The 9,491-nt window shown below is 41.0% G+C and overlaps 1 protein-coding gene across 2 annotated transcripts in view; it reads left to right on the forward strand.

The window, feature by feature from the left end:
* Nucleotides 1-63: 63 nt before the first annotated feature.
* spata6 (spermatogenesis associated 6) overlaps nucleotides 64-9,491 on the forward strand; it is a 14,477-nt gene continuing 5,049 nt past the window's right edge. For both annotated transcript variants that reach the window (XM_031863838.1, XM_031863839.1), the window contains exons 1-10: nucleotides 64-422; nucleotides 1,095-1,232; nucleotides 1,721-1,769; nucleotides 1,898-1,939; nucleotides 2,097-2,221; nucleotides 3,497-3,577; nucleotides 6,673-7,113; nucleotides 8,224-8,326; nucleotides 8,812-8,852; nucleotides 9,117-9,277. In XM_031863838.1, coding sequence (XP_031719698.1) covers nucleotides 336-422; nucleotides 1,095-1,232; nucleotides 1,721-1,769; nucleotides 1,898-1,939; nucleotides 2,097-2,221; nucleotides 3,497-3,577; nucleotides 6,673-7,113; nucleotides 8,224-8,326; nucleotides 8,812-8,852; nucleotides 9,117-9,277 — 1,268 coding nt within the window. In that variant the 5' untranslated portion in view covers nucleotides 64-335. The remainder of the gene's footprint in view (nucleotides 423-1,094; nucleotides 1,233-1,720; nucleotides 1,770-1,897; nucleotides 1,940-2,096; nucleotides 2,222-3,496; nucleotides 3,578-6,672; nucleotides 7,114-8,223; nucleotides 8,327-8,811; nucleotides 8,853-9,116; nucleotides 9,278-9,491) is intronic.

The following is a 9,491-nucleotide window of genomic DNA, read 5'->3' on the forward strand; positions in this document are numbered from 1 at the left end:
TGGTAACATTAGTGATTGCTTCTATACAAGTGAGACCTTCAATAACTTCTATTTAGCTGTATTATTGCATTGTATACATGTATATATCTCTTCATGCTCATGTAGGCTTTAGCTCCATTTATGGTGTTGACAAAGCATTCTCTGTTTTTTACCTAACTGTAGATTTCTCGATTTCAGGGCACTATAATACACATTTGGGATGAGATAGATGTAACCGTGATTGTGATGTGTAGAGAGAGCTTTTGATTGGTCACCTCTTGGTCACATGACTGGTGCATCCGCTCTGACTGTTGCTGTCTGGCATCTATGACAACGAACTTTGAAAAGTTGTCTGAATGGCTTCAATGAAGAAGAAGAATCTCTCCTCCACTACGGTGCAGCCTAAGTCTCTGAAATGTACCGTGCACCTCGACATTCAGACAGTAAGTGCACCCTTACGCTGCTTCTACGTAACACAACTCAGAAACTGACGTAGCGTAGTTAACGCGAGCTAGCTCGCGAGTTTACGTTCTCTTCCGTTTCCTTAACGTTCCATAATTAACAGTTAACAGTTACCGTTAGCTAACTAACGGTTGTAACTTAAAGTGTTAGCTACCGGTTAAACGTTTATGCTCTAGTGTTACATATAACTAACCTATTTAGCTCACCAGAAGTGCATTTTACTAAATCCTCCTGAGTTTGACATTATAAATATTAGACCATAAGGCTTTACATATTGAGCAAAAAGTTAAAATGTCTGAGGCACATTTAAGTTACAACCTATTTGAGCTCACTGATTTTTAAAAAAATGTTTCCTTCGATGTGCAGCACCTGTGGATCAGTTGGAAGCTGATTGGTCTCATTTCCACCTGGTAGCGTTAATTATATCAAAGCAATTCAATTTAGTTTATTACTTTTGCGGGTTTAAACAAAAAAGAAGGTCCCACTGATATGAATACTTCCTCAGGGGATTGCACACTTGTGGTTTACAGCAGATTTTTAAAAATAGATTTAGACATGTTGATCTTCAAAGGGGTGCTGTAGCACACTGATGCTACAGCACCAGTTCATGCTGTCTTCATGTATAATAAGATTCATGTTGTCTCATTACACAGGTCACATGTCCAGGAGTGCTCCTGACCAAAAACAATGATGTCTACCTCAGTGTGTGTGTCATGGGCCAGTACAGGAAGACTCCCTGTTTACCCCCTGTGTTCCCTTTACTCTTCCACCATAAAATGATTTTTGTCAAGGTGAGAATTATAAATAAGATGCTACTATAGCTTAGGCACAAGATGTAGAATTACTGTGTCAGTGGAGATTTTTTTGTCTCAGATTTAGCAAGAGAGATGTTTGGAGGAATCGTGCATGTTTCTCCAACATAAAACAGGGATGCATATCACATGTCTTTAGGTCACATCCCAAACTTTCTGTTGGATCCTACTAATACATATTCATTGTACTTTTACTTACAAAAGAATAAGGCTCAAGAAATCTACATCCTAGAAGTTGTTCTCTCGTTTTTATTACACGTTTATGTGTCGGCTGCAGGCTTTTACTGGCTTGCTTTTGAAGGCTTAGGATTCAAACTTGCAGCCTTCCAATTTGAACATTACGGGCTCAACCCCAGATAAAAGAGGCCATCGTTTCCCCTTGGGAGGCTGGCAGAGTTGGATACGGGGTAGTCTGTCTCACCTTGTTATAAATATCGATCTGCTTTGTCTGTACTCTGCTTTACCAGACTTTCCCTGGCGTTGTTGACCCTGCTGATGTAGCTGACCTCCTGGAAGGTAAACGGCCATCTGGGATTTGCTTCCTGGTCTCTGAGCCCTGAATCCTCTGCCATGCAAGCGTATCGGCTATTAGCTGTGATACTGATCATTAGCTCACAGTCTATTTGTGCTTTCCTTCCTCTTAGCTGACACAACATCTTTTGAGCTGATTCAGTTGGTGCCTCCAGGTATGCTTTCTGATTATGCCATATGGGCATTTTAAGTCCCCACTGTATCTAGTCACTACTCTGCAAAAACAAGATCTCTAACTTGGCTTGCGTGTGTGTGTGTGTGTGTGTGTGTGTGTGTGTGTTTCTGTTTATTGTCTGTCTTTGTGGTTTTTAGAGGGTGAAGTCTTAGCCACAATGGAGGACAGCAGCAGAGATTTCCTGTACCCTGGTCCCAGACTGAGCTCCAGAGAAAGAGCAGCAGAGAGAGAGATCCTGATGAAGAGGTCGCCCTCCTTTCCTGTAGGCTGCTTTCCATCTATTCATTTTATTTATTTCATAGCCCTCCTTCCAACACCTGCGCCCGTATTCCTAAAACTTTTAATAATTATGCGGATGAATTCTCCAAAGAGTCAACATAGGAGTAAAAAAGTTAATTGCTGAGCAAGAAGACACACATTTATCAAGTGACTTCTATTTACTGAGAAGTGTAAAAGTAGCTTTTAAGAGCAACTCTTTAATTGATTCAGATTGATCACATGTATGTTCAGAGAAGGAATAGCCAATTAGAGATATGGATTTCACCCTATGTCTGCCATAGTACACATTCTTGTATATAATCCTTACAGTTTACTCAGTGTTATTCTGCAGAGACATCTATGGTTTGAAAAAACGTTAATATTATAATCACAGAGAAAAACAAAGCTGTGCTTTCATTTTAAAAAATTCAATTTGGAGTAAAGTTGAAGGATATTTACTTTTATTTTTCACTTAAGACCAAAATGTTACTTTCAGCAGTTTTATAGATATGGTTCCAGGTGTATCGCGTGTATTTCATGCTTGCAAAGGTACCTGATCTGCTGCACACTGCTGAATTATTGAAAGGAGCGATGTCAGGTAATGCGTTTAAACGTTGTTCACATGTCACAGCGACCCTACATTCTGCTCTGTGATCCGGCTTGATTGGCGCCTACGTTGCATGTGTCATTCACAGACTGGAGGAGAGTTTTGCTTTCTTTAAGTGAGTCTCCTCCTAATCTCTGTGGCTCATACGTCTCTGCACATGACAGGAAGGTAGCAAGATAACCAACTCAAAAGCACTGGCTTGTCTTCGACAAAGTGAAGTAATTTCTCCAGAAAACAGTGTTTTCCATATCGAGCTTCACAGACAGAACCTCTCTTTTCACTCTCCATCTTGTCATTGTTGCTTTTCCCTCCTCTTCATATATCATCTCGTTCTCTCCCTAGCTCCTGCGGGTTGCTTTTCTCTCCACCTCTTGTCCTCCGAGGCACTAACTGGCATATTTAAATGTCTTTAAACACCATTCCCCTCACCATTGCTTTTATGTGTTTCTGTTTGAGGCCTACCTACCAATTTAGATGTCTCTTTCCAAATGCCATATTATTTAAACATCACTGGAGCCTTTCTCTTTTCTGCAATTTTGTTTTTCTCCAGTCGGGCAGAGATTGAAGATGTGTGAGTGTAAATTGGTGGTCCAAGCAGTGCTGTTATGTCTGTTTGTCTTAATCTCCCTGTTAAAGGTGTTGTGTTTGTACCTATTGTCCCTCTCCCTCTAGGGAATCTCCCTCAAAGTGGAGTTTGCCACGACATCGGTCATAGAAGAGAGTGATGGGGGAGACGGCTTGCCTTCCTCACCTGTAAGTGTGTCCTTTCATTACATCTCATACATCTTAACGTACCTTAACACACACACTGAGACACACGTCTTTCTGTTTTATTTCTGTTGTTCATTTGTAAAACACTTTGGTCTTTTGTAATTACATTCCGGTGTGTGTTCATTGTCTTTGGTCAACATGTAAACAGTTAAAACCCCTCAAAGTGCTTCTCACAAGTCAAGTAAACTGCGTGTGTTCATCAGCTCAAAATGTCTTGAGTTTGAACACATCACAGCTTCATACTCGGCATTACAACAGTAAAAATGAACCTCAAGACGGCTTTAATGAGCGGTATCGCTCGCCATCACATTGCTCTGTTTCCACCATACATACCCACCTTCTATTGTTGCCATGGCTACTGCATCTATCTATCTATCCATACTGGCAGTGTTTCAAGGGTGTCTCCTTGTGAATGTAATTACGGGGAGGCAGATCTGTGAGGTTGATTGCGAGGCTTCTCTCTCTCTCTCTCTCATCTCTGACTAGATGGGAGTTTACACACTATTTGTCACAGAACTATCCAGTCAGTCATTGTTTTTTTACATTAACGATCCGATATGAGAGTCAGCTGTATCTCCACCGTGTCCTCGTGGATGTTTAAGGGTAACCGTGCTCAGCGGCTTGAAATCACTTTTCTGACTCCTCTCTCTTTTTTTTCACTTGTATGGGGACTCCCAAGTTCTCATGTTCTCATCCACTGATGCCTTCTTCAAAAAACTAACAAAATCAATTATCTTGACAAATTCATTATTTTTTTCGAGCAAAACATTTTCTTGTTCGACCTTCTCAGTCGTGAGGATTTACTGCTTTAATTTGTCTACGTTGTATACTGTTGGTCAGACAACATGGACATTGGGCTTGAGGAAATTGTAATTGAAATTGATAATGACAATAATTCTTAGTTCCTTCATGGCAGTGTCAAGAATTAAGTGGGGCAAACTGCAAAAACAGCCCCCAAGATTTAAAAAAACAGATTGTGTGTGTGTGTGTGTGTGTGTGGCTAAATTTGGGGATGAGATAAAGCATGCAAAGGTTTTCAACTGCAGTCATTTTCTGAACTCTGTATAAACAAATACATTATACATATTAACGGGCTTTTAAGAGGCTAAATAATTAGAACTGTCTCCAGCTTTTCACTAACAGATGATTGCACATCTCTCTTTGTAAGCAATAGCATGCTTTTTATTTACTCATGTTGACACATGGTGGTGATTACTGCATACATTTTAATCTGGGATCATTTCACATTATGATGAGTTGACATATCGATTAGTCGATGGACAGAACATGAATCAACTGTTTCGATAATTGGTTAATCATTACAGTAATTAGTTTTTATGCAAAAATTGCAGAAAATGTTGTTTTTAACCCTCTCAAATATGGAGACATTTAAAGACGTCACCTTGAACTTTAAGAAACTTGGACATTTTATAGACGGAATGAATAATCTAGAAAGTAATTGGCAGATTAATTAATAGTGAAAATAATTGTTTGTTTCCTCAATAAACAGCAACTTTATTCACTAATTATTCATTTTTATGTACCCCCGAAATCTTATAAAATGCCCCAATTTTTCGACAATGGGGGCAATTGTTGGACCCCAAATATTGTATTTGCTACACTGCTTCATGGTCTGGTGTGACTCTGAATACATGTTGGTGCAGAGGTAATGTCAGCAGATGGTAGAATAATGCTCCAAATCTAGACTCAAAAAAGAGTGTCACTTCAAAACACTAGTAAGAATGAAAATCTCTTTTAAACAGTCCTGTTTGTAACATGATCCATCACACAGCAGTTGGCATGTTGTGGCAAAAACACTGCCATGCATTTCCCAGGTGCGGTAACCTGAGCTATTTGTTTAAATGGGATGTCATTGACAGCCAAGCAGATTGTCAGAGTGTTCTCCTGGCCCCTCGGGGGGATGTCTGGATCAGAGCACCGCTGTGGCTGTCAGACGGTAGAATTTCTCCATTTTCTCCTAATGGCTCCTCAGCATCCGCATCTCCCCGACTGCCTGCCCACCCAGCTGACAAACCTGGTCCTGTTTTAATAGAGATTTTAGAGTGAACGCAACCTCCACAAAACCTCTGAAACTGAGCGTTCAGCAATGTCTTAGTCTTTCTTTGCCGATATTTGGCTGCTCTAATCTTTGGTTAATTGTTATGATCCTCATTGGATAACATTTTTAATCCAAAAGTCACTTTGAGCCATGATAGCAAGTAGGGCCGGCCTTCTTAGTCAGTTTGTCCATCTGTCTGTCAGACTGTCAGCCCACCACGTTGGTCTTGACTGAATTATCTCGTTCGGATATTAGCATTGTTATTGTGTCGTGGATGTGGTTAGCATGCTGAACTTAGCATTGTAGCTCAAAGCACTGCTTTCCAGTTGTGAACGTAGCAGCTAATCATCCAGTGATGAACAGACAGAAGAGCTGAGAGAAGTCAGACATGGTGTTAGATGTCGGGGTTGGAGACCATACTTTGCTTCATTTTATTAAATCAGACCAATCTCAAATGGCAACCTCGATAATAATGTATTTATCATTTAGTTTCTCTTAAAAATAGTTTTAAATGTGTGTGATTTACCTAATTAGCATTTGGATTATCTTTGTTTTACAGCCGGGTAATGCCTCTTTATCATGTTAGACTGGAGATGGCCATCAAATGCAATTAACATTTTATCGTAACTTATTTATCCCCGGTTGGCATTACCCGCAGGAAGTGGGATATTGCATCGGAGAACGATGTTAGCGGCCATTAGAGTTATTAAAGTAATTCTGCAGAGGTTGTCTCCATGGCAGTGCCGACTGTGAGAGCTGTTGTTGTTGTAACACTTAAGCTGAATGATTTAGCTAATGCTTTAATGCTTTAGTCCAGGGAGAACAAGTCTGTCGAGAGTGAGATCAGCTGCCTTAATGGATAAAATGTCTGACGCGTGTGTAAAGGAACAATGTTTTTGATCTGCATAGAAATCTAAACTGCTGAGACAAATGTTATGTGTCACCTTTTAAAATGGAGGCTTGTTTGACAAAATACATCAACATTTCGCCCTCTCGTGTTCTGTCCCTGCACCCCTAGACCTGCTGTCTTTCTCCAGCGAGGCCATCTTTAACCCCATCCAGACAGAGTTCAGCGAAAAAGTCTTTGCCATCTGACGGGAATCTTTCCAAAATAGATGATGCAAACCGTGTCTCCTGTAAAGGTGGGAAGGAAAGGCTAAAAGTTGAGGCCAGAATCACAAACTCTGCACCGTCCTCAACATCCAGACACTCCGCTTCTTCATCCACATCTGTCCGAAGGCCCCAAAAAGACAAGAAGGAAGGAAAACGCACTTCTTCTAGAGTTTTTGTAGACTCTGGCTACCACCAGCCCACCGTTTCCTCAAGGACTCGTGCCTTGTCCCCTTACACCCACCGCAAGATGTGCCAGCTGTCAGAGGACACCAGGCAGCGGCTCGGCCACCTCCATCTGGGGCCTCACCACTTCAGGAAGGAGACCGAGAGCCAGCCGCCCTTCTTGGTTGGTAACATTCGATATATTCCTCCAACCTGCAACCAAGTGCTTTGTGCACGTGGTTTGTTTAATGCTAATAAAACACGTGTTCTGTGGACGGGGGTTAAAATGAACGGGATCCTGAATTGATGTAGTTCAACCCTCAGTGGGAGCTTCCCCAAAATGTAACATAATCTAGTGGGCAGATTAAGTGGAGAAGAGAGCAGTGTTAATCTTTTTACCTGAGCCGTTAATGGATTTTGACGTCATGAAAACGTTTCACTGTATGCACATATAATATAGCCTATTATCCTCATTGAGTGTGCTGTGATAGCACACCTCCTGGTTGTAGGCTGTTTAAAACACTTCAATTATGGTCGAATCACTGCTCTGAGATATCTGCATATAAAAGGGAGTGATTCTCCGATCACACAGCCATGGGGAATATTCAGTTGATGGACAAGAACAACACAAGCCTCCCTCCCTCTGCTACCCCCCCCCTCTGTATTCCTGCTTCTTCATTTACATCAAAGTTAATCCTCAGGTATGAATATCAAAATCCACTAACATGCTGTTATTAAAGAAATGATTAGGTAGAGAGTTGTTTGTTTTCGTCACACACTTGAATGGAATTTACTTACAATTGAAGTTTTATTAAAGAGAGAAGCGCGTGTTTGCTGCTCTGGTTTTCCTGGGGGATTGTTCCGTCTGTGATTAACCCGAGTAATTGAGAGTCAAGCTGCAATTAACAAATAGATAGCTAATGAAGTAGCTTAGCCCCATGGTGAATGCATTATCAGAGCCTCAACTCACCGTTTGTTTGGGGAGAGGAAGCACGTTCCCCACCTTGTCTGCTGTGTGCCTCATTGCAAGCTATTTGGTGAAATAGTTTGGAGGTGACATGAAAGACATATGGTGGCAACATTGTTGTTTGTTGTGCAACTTCACTTTTATTCTGCACAACCTAAAAAATGTGATTCATGTCATTTCTTATTGTGTGATTGATTTATGTATCAGGATGCTCAAAAGTGAAGAAAAGCTGCCGTGCGTGTGTTTTACTATGCAGACAGAATTTAAACTACAACAGTGTAGGTTCATGATATTGTTTGATTGTATTTCTGTTGTTTTCTACACCAGGTCCCTCTCTGCAGTAGTGCCTCTGTGAGGGGAAGTCCTTCCTCCGCTCCACAGGATGGGAGTATCCATCGACACTCGGTCAGCTTCACAGCTGATCACACAGGTAGGCCTTCACGTCCACATGCGCAAACTAACACATGTATCGTTACATACCTACGGTCATGCTATACTTGCTGCAGAAAACATGTTTCCAAATAATTGCTCTAATATTTGAAGATTGGTTGTGTTGTGGAAATGTATTTGATGTGGTTTACGTCTTCATGATAAGACGTGAAGTCTTTCAAAATACATAATAGGCTGTTTTTATATATTTGGGTTGTTTAGCTTGTCTGAGGATGTCGACAATGATAAAATGGTGTCTGACAATTTTTTTGTCATTGTGTAATAACCGTTAGGTGCCAATCCACACTAGGTATACACAGATGACACATGGTTCTGTTCACAGCTGTAGGGTAACTTTCACTTGCACCTGTTTATGTTTAAGGAATAAACTCTTTTTAACATTTAAAAAGTACTGTCGATGTTTTCCAGTCAAAAAGCTGAGTTTTCTCTTTCCATAAAACTTCTAACTTATCTTTGTCATCGTAGATTATTCTCTCCAAGGGAGTTACAGACCAAGAGCAGCCACAGTAAGTCTCATTATAACACTTCAAACCAGCAAATGACACAATGTCACTGTAGGTACTCGTACTCCAAGCCCGACTAACCGAATGATATACTGTCATCACACAACTGTTCTTTCAGTATTCTGAAGTATTTCTAACATACTATATTCATTCAAAGGAATCATGTCATTCTGCCAACAAAAAGTTGTAAAGTGAAAGTAATTAAATATGGTTGAACGTTTAATGTTCATGTTGCTATAAAGCTGTATCACCTGTGACCTCTTCCAGGTGAAGTCAGGTTCTGTGAGGGCCCAGTTGTCTCCAGAGACACGGTCCAGACTTGAAGCCAAGACCAGAAGCCCCGTGAGAGGTGGTGCCTTCGCTCAGTCCACGCTGAGCGTGTCCAACTCCAGAAGTCCTCTGAGTCTCAGCTATTCCCTCAGAGAAAGGTAAACTCTCTACAGAATGCAACCCTTCCAAAGTTATTCTGAGTCTTTTAAACGTTTGAGAAATATGTTACAATCAAAGCCACTTCAGCAAGAAAAAAGCGTGGCAATTCCATGAGATGTAAGTCATACACTGCCGCTGCTCTGTCTGTGTGTGTGTGTGTGTGTGTGTGTGTGTGTGTGTGTGTGTGTGTGTGTGTGTGTGTGTGTGTGTGTG

This window comes from Anarrhichthys ocellatus, unplaced genomic scaffold (genome assembly GCF_004355925.1).
Source record: "Anarrhichthys ocellatus isolate YVR2014 unplaced genomic scaffold, GSC_Weel_1.0 scaffold30, whole genome shotgun sequence".
Classification (NCBI taxonomy): domain Eukaryota; kingdom Metazoa; phylum Chordata; class Actinopteri; order Perciformes; family Anarhichadidae; genus Anarrhichthys; species Anarrhichthys ocellatus.